At 46.3% G+C, this 15,887-nt stretch overlaps 1 protein-coding gene across 1 annotated transcript in view; it reads right to left on the bottom strand.

Moving 5' to 3' along the window:
• Positions 1–15,887, bottom strand: part of nid2a (nidogen 2a (osteonidogen)) — a 30,314-nt gene that overhangs the window by 14,323 nt on the left and 104 nt on the right. The window contains exons 2-15 of the mRNA XM_076152365.1: positions 15,234–15,473; positions 13,760–13,945; positions 13,389–13,505; positions 7,563–7,664; positions 7,313–7,452; positions 7,098–7,230; positions 6,651–7,007; positions 6,435–6,546; positions 4,619–4,658; positions 4,386–4,495; positions 4,166–4,299; positions 3,977–4,088; positions 3,324–3,524; positions 3,003–3,230 (exon numbers count right to left, since the gene is read on the bottom strand). Coding sequence (XP_076008480.1) covers positions 3,003–3,230; positions 3,324–3,524; positions 3,977–4,088; positions 4,166–4,299; positions 4,386–4,495; positions 4,619–4,658; positions 6,435–6,546; positions 6,651–7,007; positions 7,098–7,230; positions 7,313–7,452; positions 7,563–7,664; positions 13,389–13,505; positions 13,760–13,945; positions 15,234–15,473 — 2,212 coding nt within the window. The remainder of the gene's footprint in view (positions 1–3,002; positions 3,231–3,323; positions 3,525–3,976; positions 4,089–4,165; positions 4,300–4,385; positions 4,496–4,618; positions 4,659–6,434; positions 6,547–6,650; positions 7,008–7,097; positions 7,231–7,312; positions 7,453–7,562; positions 7,665–13,388; positions 13,506–13,759; positions 13,946–15,233; positions 15,474–15,887) is intronic.

Here is a 15,887-nt window from a genome sequence, read left to right as displayed (position 1 = left end):
CAAGAACACACAGGCACTCACACACACACACAGGCACTCACACACAAGAACACACAGGCACTCACACACACACACACACACACACACACATTACATATATATACATTTTGTGCCTTTATCTGCATTTCTGGATAAATCCAATCACGCGTGAACTCAAAGGTTGACGGCGTAGCAACCTGATTGATCAACCTGAATCAATCTAATCAGTCCAAACAGATTTGAGATACACACTGAACTCCAGTGAAACGGGAGATTGAGACAGCTGGGTGATATTGGGTTTCACATTTCCACATATTTCACATTCCAAATCTGTTTTCAGATAAATAATCACAGATCCCTCACAGCAGCTGATAACTAATTTGCTTACAGCGACGATTAAAACAATCTGTGTCACATTATGCTGCATTTTTAACCCCGTATACAAGTTTCTTATCTTCACTCTGTAAAGCACAAACAACATTTATGAAGTTGTTTACGCTGGAGTATTTTACGTGTTTCTGATTGTCTGGCAAGTGTTAAACTTTAAACATCGTCTCGCTTAATGCTTTCATCTCTCTTTTATATCGTTGTTATATCGGGAGGCAATGGCTCAGTGGTAGAGCTTCCGCTGGGACACCGGAGGGTTGCTGGCTCGAGTTCCTGCCGAGGTGCCCCTGAGCAAGGCACCGAACCCTCAATTGCTCCCCCCTCTGTAACTTACTGGGTGGTAATGTAATGTAAGTCGCTGGATAAAAGCGTCTGCTAAATGCTCGTAATGTAATGTAATGTAATGTTGTAAAAGATGGACTAAACTGCAGGTAACCATAGCAACTATACATGCTATATGTCCGGAACTGAATGTTTTCATTCCGGAGTTGTGATTGGTAATTTAGATGAAAACCAATGTGCAGTGTAGGGAACAATAAGATGAGATGGAGCTGTAATCGTCTCCTTGTGACTGAAGCGGCTGATAAACGCCATGCAGCCACAAACGCGTCTCTCTCTCTCTCCATTGATGTCTCTCATGTCAGTTCAATCTCTTCAGTTTGTCAGAAATCCCTCTCGTTTGGCTCATTCACATGACATCACTGGGCAGCTATTCTGCCCGGCAACCCCCCCTCTAGAAAATCTGTCATTGGCTGGGATATTATTTCCCAGAGAGCATCAGACCCTTGAATGTGCACACACACACATTCAGTGTCTCACACACACACACACACACACACACACACACACACACATTCAAACACACACACACACCACTTAACCCGTGTTTACACAACCCCTAGCCCCCGAAAGCTCTTCCAGCTGTGCTCAGTGTGTATCAGTGTGTGTGCATGTGTGAGATGTGTCATCATAACCTTTTTAATCAATGTGTTGACGTTTAGGTGACAGGAACTTGGTCTGGATTCAAAAACTTGGAAATTGTGGACGTCCATTCCTCTCATTCTCCCTCTCTCTCTCTTTCTCTCTCGGTCGCTCTCTCTCTCTGGTTTTCATCATATTGACTGATTGAGTTGAGAGAGCGAGAGCAGCGCGAGTCGAGAGCGGAAGAACACGGCACATCCATAGTATTTCGAGAAACATTGATGTGTTGAGTAGGGTAGAGAAGAGAAAGACAGAAGATAAAAGATAAAAAGTGAAGACGCAAAGAGAAAAAGAGAAGAGGAAACCTGGGTTTGCTCTGAAGTCCAAGGTGAAAAAAGAGAACAACACTCCAGAGTGTTCAAGCTCCTGAGTGGGATTTGAACCTTGGACCTTCTTGCTGCGCTGCCCTATGCTCCAAGCTGGCATTTGTTAAGTTCTAGTTGTCTTACGTCATCAAAGAATGTGTACTTGCCATCAGTGGTTAGACACTATGAGCTGGTTTAAAATGAGCCAGAGCATTTGACCAAAACCAACAGTCCAAGCACCCTGGATTTTCCTTATGATCCTGCCCAGATCTCATTGCCAGTTGCCTGGACCCCGTTCACATTTGCCCCGGTTGACTGGTTCAACGCAGAGGAGAACCAACGTCAACGCTCATCCACCATGAAGCCGTTCAATATCAATCATCTGTCTGACCGAACCAAACTAGCACAGAATCAGTCAAACTCTGAGGGGCGATGCCAGGCGATGACGCAAATTGTGGTTGTAATCATCCTTAAAGTGGTGTAGTGTGTCTGCAGCCTTTAGTAGACAATGATGCTAAGCAGAGGAGGTAACACACATCTCCACATTGTTTTCTATGGTTTTGCAGCATAATGAGCCTTCAGCGTGGAGTGTGTGTGTGTGTGTTTGAAGCCGAGCTCTGTCCAACTCCGTGTCGTGGTTTGGCTGAGTTTTGCGTTGGTGCATTGCAGCAATTACAAGGTGGTCGGGTTGCTAGTTTGGGGCTCTGGAACAGAAAACCTCACGTTTTCAACGCCTCAGAGTGTTTGCCCACTTTAAGTTTGACACTGATGGTCTGGAATGAATTTAGACCACAACTCACATGCGCTGTTCTCAATATATGAGGTGCATGTTGACTTTTATTGAATCAATGTCGCCCACTTGATGGATGTTGGTCCCCGACAAAACACTGCCGATACATCATCATCTGACTCACATTCATGTCTTATTGACTCTCTGTCTTATATCAGGACGTATCAGAATGTTATTGCATGTTTGTCAGGAATTGAGAATTGAGAACAGAGGGTTAAGTATTTCATTATTTCCCAAATGTGGCGTATAGGTTTTTAAATTCCTTTAGCCGGGCGGATCTCATGCAGCCCACATGCTCCTTGTTCTGTCCGGGAATGTTTTCACTGTTGGTGTTGTTTGATGAAGCTGTTTAAGTGTCCTGAGTGTGTTTTTCGTGACTGCTGGCTATAAAACAAACTGACAATAAAACGTTCATTCTACTCCGTTCCATCAAAGCTTTACTCTCTTTAGTCTTAAGTTGACTTGCATGGAATCATCCATCTCTCTTTAAACCTGGTTCAGTATCAAGATGACTGAAATCCATAATATTGGAAGCCAACGAATTTGTGTGAGCGACTCACCTCCGACCGGGCTGATCTTGTTTGTGATGGCGTATCTCAGGATGCGCTCCTCCTTAACGTACATCACCAACACCCTCTCCATAGTGATCTGCAGCGTCTCTGGGCCGGGGCGGTTGTCGTGGCGGCAGTGACGGTAGGTGATGTTCTGCTTCATCTGGAAGGAGAAGGACTCGGACCCTCGCTCGGCTGAAACCACGGAGTACTCCCGCACGGAGGTCGAGGTGACAACTACAGGGGAAGAGAAAGAGGGGAAACTTTCAGACAAATGCGCCCATCAAATCACACTTATGTCATAGGTTGTATTATAGTTGTCATGGTTACCGGATGGGTAGTATTGGTACGTCTCTTTGAAAGGATCCATGTTGACTGTGGCTCCAGGGGGGAGGAAGGGGACGTTGCCGCTGACTACAGTATCCACATTGAGGTGGTTGTTGTCATCGAGGCCACGCCCTGTCTGGGTGATTGACAAGCGCTCGTTGCCAGGGTAAAAGACCACGTCGGCATGACGAGTGAACTCAGCGCCTTGAAGAAAAATAAATACCAAATTAATCAATCAATACTTGCGTTTGTATGACTGCATATGTTTCATTGCACACATTATTTGGGACAACAGTTAATAACATAAAAAGTGGAATGTCTGCATGGTAACATCTGTATAGAACACACACACACAGCTGTTTCCTATTAGAGAGGGGAGGTGGAAGCCTGATATCACATCACATCCCTGGAGACAATACAGCTGGCTGGTAGACTGAAAACACACACACACACATTCTCTCTCTCTCTCTCACACGTGCGCACACACACACACAGTCCTCACTTTAGAGGAGTTCCCTCATGTCTCTACAGATGTGCTGTGGAGTCAAGACATGCAAGACAACATGCTGAACCAAACACACACACACACACACACACACACACACACACACACACACACACACACACACACACACACACACACACACACACTTTACCAGTGATTTTGAATCCTCCTTGGCTATTGGGCAGCTCCAGAGCAAACAGCCATCCAAACAGCTCTCCTATTGGTGCAACTGGCATCAGAGCCCAGCCCACCGGCTCAGGTACCTGACCAATCAGCAGCAAGGTTACAAATGCGAATCAGACAAAACTTCAACAATTAAATCTCTATTTCTTCTTCTTACCTCGCTGATGGCGGTGTACGCTCTGCCGTCTCCCACCACGATGTAAGCGTGGAGGTCGATGTCGTTCAGGCTCACTGGAGTCGAGCCCACGGTCAAGGTGCCTCTCACCTTACCGCTGACACGCTGTGGAGCACCTGGGGCACAACAACACACAACCAATCAATAAGTCACCATTTCACCTGATCAGAGTCAGAAACGTGAGCTGAGATAGGGGACTGACCATCAGGTAGACAGTGACGCCCGTTTCCATATAAGCCGGGCTGGCAGTGACAGCAGAAGCCTGTGGCGTAGTCAGAGCAGAATGCATGCTGGGAGCACTGCTGTTGGAATCTGGAGTTATGAGAAAACAAAGACTGATGACGCAAATTTCTGCTCCAATTAGTTTTATTAGTTTTTGGAAATTAGACATTAACGTCGTCTACAAAGGTTGGTTACCACAGTTACTGTACATACCTGGCACAGGTTTCCTTATTCTCCGTCGTGTACTGAATGACTGAGAGACAGAGGAAGACAAAGATGGTTCATTATGAAATAAATAAATATTACGTGGAGAATAGAACACAGGAAGGATAAAGGAGGGGGGACAAGATCGAAAAAGAGAGTAGTAGAACACACACACACACACACACACAGACACACATCACATGTCAAAGCACTAGAGAGAAACCAGCTGTTGCAGTCCTACCTCCCACACCCACAGGGGGGGGTGTGAGAGAGTGAGAGGGGGATAGAGTGAGAGGGGGATAGAGAGAGAGCGAGAGAGAGAGAGAGAGAGAGAGAGAGAGAGAGAGAGAGAGAGAGAGAGAGAGAGAGAGAGAGGGGAGAATGGTCATTCACAGGGGAAACAGTGATTATGTCTGTGAAATGTAGGATTTGTAGCGAATGTAACAGCTTCTAATGCCACATGATGGACTCACAGGTGGAAAACATGCGGCAACCACGCTTTGAATCGTTTGCCCGGAACAATCATAGGCTAAAAATAATGTTAATGATAAAACAGTAATTTAAGCCGTGTTTAGCTTATGGAGGCTTATGGTGATGACATGTCTGTCCCGGGGAGAAAAACCCCCCGACACACAGGAAGAGACGGAGAGTTCTGTTTCTGATTTGTTTGGAATAAACAGAAGAAGAAACTGAGCAGTCAGCACGAGGAGACAAAGCAATGAGGACGGCGAAGACCAGAAACATGAGTCAAGCGCTGGGAGCATGTGGTCTCTGTGCAACGTTTAAAATGTTAATCGCCTCTGAAATGAGGAAATACAATCCAAAACAACACAAAAATGCTGTTTATGAGTAAGGATGAGCCCGCAAAAATCATGATTGCGGTGACGTTTACACACGGAACTCGGCTTACTACTAAACAACTTCTTTCCTCTCGCCAGACACTCGCCATATTCGTTTATTACAACAACTGCACAAGCACGGGAAACAAATCTCTGGGCTTTCACACACACACACACACGCATCAATGCTGTCGTGGGAAACAACAACACACCAATATGTGCTGGCTCCTTTTCAGAAACTTTTTCAGAAACTTGTAGCCTGTGACATCATTCTGAAGCGTGTAGGAGTTGTGTGTTTGTGTGTAAATGTGACTCAACACCATCATTCATACCCGCTCAGACAAAACAACCACCTAAACATTTTGTGGTCGTTTACTTTGGCATGGACTATTGAAAAAGCTTCCCACGACATCCAGCGAGTCAAATTCCCCTGTTATGACACAATTTTACTTACTCTCGACGCAAATCAACTTGTTTCATGGATTTTGTCGAAACAAGAGCGGCATTATACTGTATATGTGTACGTGCTAATGGAGTAATTGGCGTTAATCCACCATCCTCAAAGGTCACGAGACGAGACGAGGACAACCTTATTTGACGGCACATTTTTTACAGTGGACACGCAGATATTTTTCTGACCCTTATATAAGCAGGCAGGTTGACTGAGAACACATTCTTATTTACAGCAAAAAGCCTGGGGGAGTAGTTGAAGGGGAAGGAGTGTTACACACACACACACACACACACACACACACACCTGGGAACTGCAGCACAACGGCCGTATTGTGCTGCAGGCTGCTCGGCATGCCCGGCCGCGGCGTGGAGGTTTTGTGCCTTGGTCGCTTAAATAAACCCCCGCTAAGGCTTTTCCCAGCATGCCAAGGGGTCTGAATTATTCAAAACCAGTCGAGGGTCTTTTCACGAGCTTCGAAGACACACACACGAACACGCACGCACACACTCACACATATAGGTTTGTCTCTTACCTCCAGTGTCAAAATCAACGTCGTCTTCCTCCACGCTGACCACGTGACCTCCGGGGGAAAGACCCGGATCGCTTGTCTGAGGGGGGTACAAGTCCACCACCTCCAGAGGAGCCTACAGAGGGAGAACACAGGACATATATGTAAGGTTCTTCTAAACATACATGGATCATAACTGGGGATATATATGGAATTATGGGGAAAAGGGTCTAAGTTCACCTGTGGTTGCTGCTGCTGAGGATGCCTGACCCCTCCCTCCCCTGTGTTTATGTCCTCTGAAGGACGATGAGGAGCGTACTGCCTTTCCGTCTGCTCCGAGTCGTATCTTGGTTCAGAGGTCAGCGGTACGTCTTCGTTTCCGCGTGTCCCCGGACGTACGGAATCCCCTGAAGGAGAGGACGGAGGGTCCCGCCTTCCTGGTTGAAGGGGCCCTGAGGGGTCATCCTCACCACGGGCTGGGTGGAATTCAGGGTCGCCACCCGTCAGAGTGTAGTCTTCTCCTTTCTCCTGGGTGTCGGGGTCGTAGGTATTGTCCGGATACTCCTCGAACTCGGCGTACTCAGGGGTGGTGGTGTCCTGGGGAGTGATGACGAGGAGTCAGACGAGACTCGGGGCATAACTCAAATTTTGATTTTCTTTAATAAAAAAGAAAAAAAGACAACTTACCAAGGAGACGTCTCGGCCTCCAGGGGGCGGCGTGGCGAGCAGGCCCACAAAAGAGGCGGGAACGATGTTTTCAAAAGAGTAACGGTTCCCAGTGTGGAAAAGCCAAACACCTGGAATTCCTGTGTTTCCAACCCTACAGGGCGAAAAAGTGTTAGCGATCATGGGACGGTGGACCATTTTGGGGATGTTTGGGACATTCAAGCTTCTGCACATACTGGCAGAGGTCCTTAACGCTCTGCTCGTCGCTGGTGACGCTGTAGTGAGGCCCCTCAATTCGGGAAAAGATCAAATAGGTGACTTCCCCTCTGCTGAATCCAACTCGAGCAGGCAGCATGATCTCAACGTTGTACGACTCCTAGAGGCCAACAGGGGAAAGCGCAAGTGTTAGGAATAACGCTCAAGAGGGCTCTGTTCCATTTAGGTGAGCCCTTAATGGACTGCTGCCACGGGGAAGGTCTGCTTTACCTTGGGAGGCGTGCTGACGAAGTTCAGGCCATCTTCTGGGTAGAGGAAGAGGACATACGAGTCGGCCTCATCGTAGCCAATCACTGCCTGGAACGTATTCACCTGGAAGACAAAAGGAAAGTTAACAAATGTGTCAAACTGAATAAAAGCATGAAGCCGTTTAATGAATGGACATTTTCCCATCAGTCCCAGAAGGATGACGTCGCCGCCTGAGCCTTATTTTAACACTCAGCCCTCATATTTAACCTTCACACCTCTCCTCGCACATCCTCTCTCCTCCCTCCGTCTCCTCCTCTTTGCCTTTCATCTCTCACTCATGTTTAGACTTCACACCCACCTCCTCCTCCTCCTCCTCTCAGTGCCATTTAATGACACACTAACCCAAATATCTGCATTTCCAATCAGCGAGTTGACACAAATAGCAATTAATGAGAGACAGAAAACTTTGATTTCCGATTCATAAATGTCACAGTTTCAGCGCAAATTTCCTAGGTGAACCGATAAACAAACTCGAATCAGAGGGCAATCATTCTCGACGCCCTACGCCAAACCATTCGCTGAGAAAGTGTGTGTAAAGAAAGGTGAGTGTGTTAAGTGATGGAAGGTTTATGTAGGTGTTTGCACGTCTCTGCGCCCTTTTACTCTCTTTGATGTGGGTTAACACACTTCATTACTGTGTTACACTTGTAAACACCAAAGGCCGTCACCAAATGGTCTCTCCCTCTTTCCCTTCTCACACACACACACACACACACACACACACACACACACACACACACACACACACACGGAGGGAGCAGTCAATGGGTTCTTGGTGGAGTCCTACTCTGATTTACACAGCTACATGCTTCAATACATCAATTCACAATCACATCATCTAGGTGTGTGACTCAGCACGCACACTCTACACTATGCTGATTTAAAAAGGATTTACAGCCTCAATCGTCGTATAATCAAAGTTGTAACGTGTGTGTAAACGTCCAGACTGATTCTGCCTCAAGAAGCTATTTTCCATGATAAACACGCTCTTAGTCTTTTTAATTAAATGAAACACGGCTAGAATCACTTTTTTCACAATGAAATATTAGAACCCGAGTCACTTTTCGAACTCAAACTATTTCTTATCCAAATATTTGAGGAAGTGGTGGAATACACGGGGTCGCTCAGTCCACAGAAAACACTGATTTACTGAATGAAGACTGAGAGATCCCATGTTGTTTTCCTTTGGGACGGAATCACATTATCTACACACAGACACACACACACAAACACACACACCTCGGTTACTCAACCCACCGAGCCAGATGTTGATCTCCACAGCTGTCTTCCTGTGTGTAGTTGAGTGTATGTGTGTGTATGTGTGCGCGTGCCCGTGCGCGTGCGTGAGTGAGTGTGTACATCCTTCACAACGATGTTACAACGTGCAACCCAGACATCTTTACAATATCAGACACACATACACAGATGTCCTTCCCACTAACTATGCCCATCTCGGCCACACCGGGGAATCTGTGTGTGTGTGTGTGTGTGTGTAATTGTTTATACTAACATCTTTAAACTATCTTGTTGTGTGTGGGCGTGGAGCACTTTGTAGCCTGCAGGCCCCATGTAATTACTGAGGAGGGGGTCTTTCTCTCTCTCCGTCTCTCTCCCTTTCTTTCTTTCTTTCTTTCCTTCCTTCCTTCTTTAGGGAGGAAAGACAGTGACCCTTGGCTACGAGAGGGAATCTTTGCCTAAAACCTCTACGCCATCTAAGTGTCTGCATTTCCTCGTCGTTCCCTTCTTTCCTCCCCTCTCTCCTTGTGACCCTGCTAATTCCTGTGTGGGAGAGAGAGAGAGAGCGAGCGAGGGTGCGCGAGAGAGAGGATGGGAACCATAAGGAGAGGGGGGGCAGATGGAGAGTGAGGTAGAGAGAGATAGCGAGATGAAAGGACGAGGGGGTGGTGAGAGAGGCCAAAGGTCTGGAGAAAGACAGGACGACAAAAGGATGGAGTGTTTTCATCTAAGAGTTGCCCTGAGTCGACATCAGAATCAAGATAACACGGCCCAAGATGCACTTCTCCATATCTGTGTGTGTGTGAGTGTGTGTGTGTGTGTGTGTGTGTGTGTGTGTGTGTGTGTGTGTGTGTTTTAAGAAACAGACCCGCTGTGCTTGACAGACTCACAGCTAGAAGACAACAAATTGCAGCCAACACACATCAAAGACATTCAGACAGTCTGTGTGTGAGTGTGTATGCAGTCTGACACCCCCACCAACCCTCGACCTCCCCACAGGCATTTTGTCACACCTTTTTTTTAAAGAGCATCCTTAGACACTGACCAGACACACACTCACACACACACACACTCCTAATTGTCTCCAGGAACGCCAAATGTTTTTTGTCGTCCTGCCTGTTAAAGGTTTTAGTGGTAACATCATCAGTCTGCTGAGGTTCGTCTGCGGCTCAGCAGGGGATTAAGTCTGGAAACACACAACAGCCCACATGAACAAACTGTGGTTCATTTACATTACAGAGGAGCAAGTCAACACATCGTTTATGTGCCACCAGTTTTAATTTAATTTAAGATAATGAGACATAAGAAGATTTGACTGTGTTGCTCCATGTTCTGCCTTATCACAAGGCTTTCTAACTAGCATGTTCGCTGCTGTTTCGCACAGTGGAGCTGCTTTTTTAAGAGCTGCCAGCAACACTAGTTAGCTACAAACTCGCGTTGCCTTCTTGTCAATACTCGACAATAAGGTTTACTTATTAAACTTTAAAGTGACGAGACAAGAACATCAACATCCCCAAGAGGCTTTAATACTAAGGAGGCGTAGCTAACTCATGGGTTTGACGTCTTCCATTGTTTATGTAGAAGTGCAGTTGCTACGCTAGCACAGAGTAACAACAACGGGACTGTTGTATGAATGTGTTGTGTGAAGTGATTTTGTTTCTAATATGTTATCCCCTACTTAATGGTTCATTAGTTTTATATCTTCTCTCGCTCTTAGCATTTGCTATTGCCCAGCTTGTTTTGCACCAGCAGACTATGGGGTGGTACAGGTGTAAGCCAACGGGTGATTCAGCGGATAAACACACCATTAAATACAGAATGTTGTTAAAAGCTCTTCATCTAGTTTACCTTTTGTCTGATCTTCTCCTTCAGTCTACTTTGGCTACTTAGGCCGAGTGATTGCTTGGCTGATTACTCATCCCAACATGGGTACGGAATAAGTGACTCAGCATACAGAGTTACGGAACAATTACTGTAAATCGAGTCATGATATTCTGGAGGTGGATGGCGTTCTTAGCGGCCTGGGGAATAGAGCGAGGGGGGAGAGAGGGAGAGAGAGAGAGACATAGAGAGGGAGAGAGAGAGAGAGCAGCTGCAGACCAGTTGCCAGCCTCACTAGAGTGCTGCAAACGGAACTGCCTACACCGTGGGAACTGGCGCAAACACACACACACACAAACACACACACACACACACACACACGCACGCACACACACACTCACACAAACGGTTCACAGACCTGTCATCACTTTGCTGTTGTCACTCGTTTCAGTGTTTAATGAGTGTCGCGTTTTAACTTGAAGTCAAACACACATGGCGGCTGAGAGCTGAGGTCTGTCAACGTGCCCCACAGCTTCACACACACCAGAGGAACACGATGCTGCCTCACTCCTGCCTCCCATTTCCTTTCACGCCTTGCTCTGACTCTCCGTCGGTCAACTCCCCGCTGTAGTTCATTAGCCGTGAACTTAGCCGACCACCAACAGAATACAGAATGTGTCATATGTCACAGGAATAAAAATGTTATTTAAGTCGAGATTCCCTTTTGAACTGGTGTGGTCGCCCGCCGTGCGGCTGCAAGGGGAGCCCCCAGGAACAACAAACAACATCAATGGAGACAATAGATCCTATTGTGCTTTGTGCTACATACAAGAAGAGAGGAGGAGAGGAGAGGAGAGAAGGGAAGAGTCCATTAATTCGTCCTTTCAACCTCATCTGACCTTGTCCTGTAAATCACATTGTCAGGCTTAAATTACATGGGAGGCAAAATCTGCTTCAAATTCAATGAGTCCTCCACCTGTAGGAGGAGGGATTCTTCTTTTGTCACTCTACACCATCCAAGATTAAGACACCATTAAGAGGAAATCAGGTAAATGTAGTTAACCTGTAGCAGTAAACTGTGATTAAAATGGTCAGTCTTGCACCTTTCCTCAAAGTGTCATTATAGATTTTCCCACTAAGCATCTGGGACAACTTTAAAGCTATAGTATGTAAATCAAACATGAACAAAACGTTGTACTGTATGAAGAAGATACATCTATAGCGCCTCCTACGGATGGAATCTGATGTTGGAGCAAAAACATTTGTGATTCTGCAAACGTCTATCGATTTCCTACTCTAACAGTCTCGATGTGAGTTATCACTTTTGTGGAACATGAGCAACTTCCTTTTACAGCCTGAAAGCAAAATGTTTAGGGTTGTTCTTGCTAAGGCATCCAGACATGTACTCTACTTAGATCGTCAATACAGCTTCAATGAGAGGGGCTGGTGTATTAGTGGTATTGGTGGAGGGTGAATAGTGCAAGAACATCAGTGGCATCAACAAGATGCTGTTAAGTACTATGGTCCAAGCAACTTATGATCTACAGATGCCAAATTCTCTCCATCAATGGCTCTGCTCACTAGGCAAACACAACAGAGTGTGTGTTGTTGGTTTATGGTGAGGTCATTACATTCCAATTATGATAATAGCCACTTCAGGTGAGGTTCTGTTGAAAACACAAACCCACTTATTCATAAACCTCCTGTTGCTGCCCCCTCCCCCCAGCCACCTCCTCACCCCGAATACACACCCCCGGCAAACACACAAACACACACACACCTCGAGTTAATCGGCTCACACACCTCTCCCCCACACATATCCCCCCTCAGCACCTCTGACCTAATCGCTTCAAAGGGAGATGCTATCAGTCCTGAGAGAGAAAGACGGGGGGAGAGAGAGAGAGAGAGAGAGAGAGAGAGAGAGAGAGAGAGAGAGAGAGAGAGAGAGAGAGAGAGAGAGAGTGAGAGAGAGAGAGAGGGAGAGACGGGGAGAGACAGAGAGCCCTTTAGGTGAATCCCGGAACGTAGACTGCTATGATGAGCACCCGAAGACATGCTAAAGGGTTAAAGAAAAAAGAACAAACAACAGATGATAGAGGGATGACAGAGAGAGAGAGGTACATCCCCCTGTGGTTTGTCCTTTACTCTGCCGCTCCCTCCATCCCACATTTTACACGCAGGGAACAACAAAGCTCCGTTTGATCAATAAGTTCAGTATGTCGAGGTTTCTTTGGCGCTTTTCCCGGACCTGATACGCAAACACGCAACAGCTGAAATTCCCCCTGACAATTGGTGTTTGTGAGTAGAAACTCCATCAGAGGGCCCTTTAATGATCAATGGGTGGCTGAGGTTGATTATTTAATGGAAAACCAAGTTATTAACTGGTTATATTGGCTGACAAACAAGGGAAGGAAGTGATGTCCAACAGAGCATGAGAGCGTGACTGGTGTGCGTGGGAGGAGGAGGTGGGGATAACGAGTCTGGAGAGGGAGGGGACACTTTGATGACCCTTAGAGATGACCTCTGGCCTATTGGAAAGGTTAAGAGGCAGATTAGGAGGGGAAGGGATTACAAATAGAACTCCTCCTCCCCAGGCCGATTACAGTTGATGCACAACCTCCTGGAATTTGGCGTTTTACAACCGCAGTGCGCCTCACCAGACCAGAACACAGCAAAAGGGGGTTACACGAGCGGGCGTCATGTACTCGTGTATTGGTCCTTTCGGCCTACCTTGTTCGTGTGTCCAGCAGTTCGAGCTTGTTCTTCGTAGGCGCCGACGTTCTCCCACGTTGCCACCACGGCGTAAGAGGGGGTGAACCTTGCACCTGGGAACCCTCTGTGCACTTCCTGGGTGAATGAATGAATGAATGAAAAAATAGAAGAAGGTGGGTGGACATAATGGGCTGAACTAAAGGATGAAAAACAGGGAATAATAAAGATTTATTTCAATCTGATGTCATTTTTGGTACAATTTTCTCAAAAACTGTCAGAATTCATCTCTGGTCTTTAAGTGAAAACATTAAAGGTGAGATCTGTTTTGGGGTGAAATGCCCCTTTAACTCCCCATTCACTCAACTGATACCACATGTAAACACACAGACCTGGGCCACTCTGTTGAGCACGCTGGGTGTCTCGGTCACCCGGTAATAAATCTGTCCTCGACCTCCACTGGTGTCGATGTCAGCCAGGAAGGGGGCGACCACTGGGAAGTCTGTGGGGAAGCCGTCGTCCACGTACTGCTTTTCCATCGGCAAGTCGTGGGCCGAGACGATACCATTGGTGGCCACCTAGGGCGAGAGAGAAGGGAGGGGGTGTTGTAGAGACTAATGAGCCCGGCTGCCCCAACTAACAGCTTAATGAAGACTAATGTACCCTGAGGCCGGGGCGTTGAGGAAACATTGTTATTACAAGGATTTTGACCTCCAATTTTCAGGGTGGGACACAGTTTTTGAAGTTGCGCTTTCAAATTGGCGAGACATGTACCTGCAGAGATAAATGGTATTGTTGTGTCCCTATGAATCCTCAAATCCACTTAAGAAACCCCTTTTTCACACGCTGTGAAAGTAAGGAAACCCAGGAATAGCATAATAAGGCTGCGGAGGCAAACTGAACTCCTGAAACCCCCTGATGGATCCTTTGAAACCCATCAAATTCCCTGTAATCCCCTCAGGACTACAACAAACAATCGCATGGGCCACTGGGACACCATTGTGAACTTGTAGAATCCCCTAATGAACCCCTAAAACTCCCTTATAAACTCGTTGGAACTCCCTTGTGTACACCTAGAAGCTTTTAATAAACCTCACAGACTCCTGAAACCCCCCGCGAACTCTTCCAAAAACCCACAGGCCTCTGGAATTCCCTGGAAAAAAATCACTGGAACCTCAACATAAACCCCCGAACCCTTTTGTGGACCCTTCGACACACTCCTGGAGTCCCATCAGAAATTCCTGAAACAACACATTTATCCACAAAAGCCCCTCAAATAAACTCCTGGAGGCCCTTCAGCTATGCATTTAAAACCCATATCACTGTCTTTCCCGCTTAACATGTTTTAAGTGGAGACTCTGTGTGGATGAATTTGGAGTCTATGCAAAACACAGAGTTGACTCTTAGACTTTTATGACTTCATATATTGTTCATACTTATCATTTATAGAAGCGTTGAAACTGTTGAGCATGTATGAAAATGTTCCCAAAAAATATACTCGCCTTTATGTTTATAAGCTTAAATAAACAATAACACATTTTTATTGACTGGTCTTTTGGGTGTTTTTGGTCAAACATTCATCAAATCCTTCAATTTGGCACTGTGCAAAATAGCAGCTGGTCCTCTGTGGAGCCTGTTTCACATCTACACAACACCGCTCCAAACACTGGTTCATTCTCCCATTTTCACCATCTTACAAACTGTATCATCTTAATTCACAACAACATCTACTTTAACTTTACTGGACAGCAACTTTAAACCTGGCTACACAAAATGTGGGGTCACAGAAGAGCCCACTGTTATGATCGATAAGCAGATAAGCATGCACATGATTATGCATCCAGGCATTTATGGAGTTTGACTTACATATAGCTGGTAGAAGTGTGAGTCGTAGAAGTAGAAGGGCTTGGGCAGGGTCAGCACTCTGGAGGTTTCATCGTCGCCCTCTGCCAAAATTAAATCTCCACTTAGAGAGCCATAAGGAAACAAATCAGCTCTCTGGATGGCTGTAACCACACACACACTGCAGCACCAGCAGAGCACACACACAGCCAGCAGTTCCGCTCTCTCCATCGTAGAGCTGGGTTCAATCAGCAGCTCTGCAGCCTGAGAGAGAGCAGAAGGAGAGAGGTACAGATGGACTCAGAGGGAGGGAGAAAGAGAGAGAAATCTAAATCACTCCTCCTCTCCACTGAGCCTCCCAGAAACTCCGGGAAGGAGGAGTTTGGTGGGGGGGGGGGGTCCGGGCCCGCTGTGATTGGTCGGAGGTGGGCTGACTGACAGCAGGACGGAGCTGGAGGTAACATCTGGCTCACATTAAAGTGAAGACAAATAGAGCATTTTTAATCCGGATGTAACTCTATCTGCTTCACAACAATGAAAAAGACGTGTGTGTGTGTGTGTGTGTGTGTTTGTACTCAAGGGAATATCGGTATTTCTATTGGACATATCAATAATTATGAATTTATCTTTTATTTAAAGTTCATCAATATTACTCATGGTGTCTAGACCTCAGGCTAA

The sequence above is a fragment of the Genypterus blacodes genome, unplaced genomic scaffold (genome assembly GCF_046128005.1).
Source record: "Genypterus blacodes isolate CSIRO-AG114 ecotype Tasmania unplaced genomic scaffold, CSIRO-AGI_Gbla_v1 ptg000056l_1, whole genome shotgun sequence".
NCBI classification, from domain to species: Eukaryota; Metazoa; Chordata; class Actinopteri; order Ophidiiformes; family Ophidiidae; genus Genypterus; species Genypterus blacodes.
The sequence above is the reverse complement of the archived record's forward strand: the minus strand, read 5'-3'. Positions and strand labels throughout refer to the sequence as shown.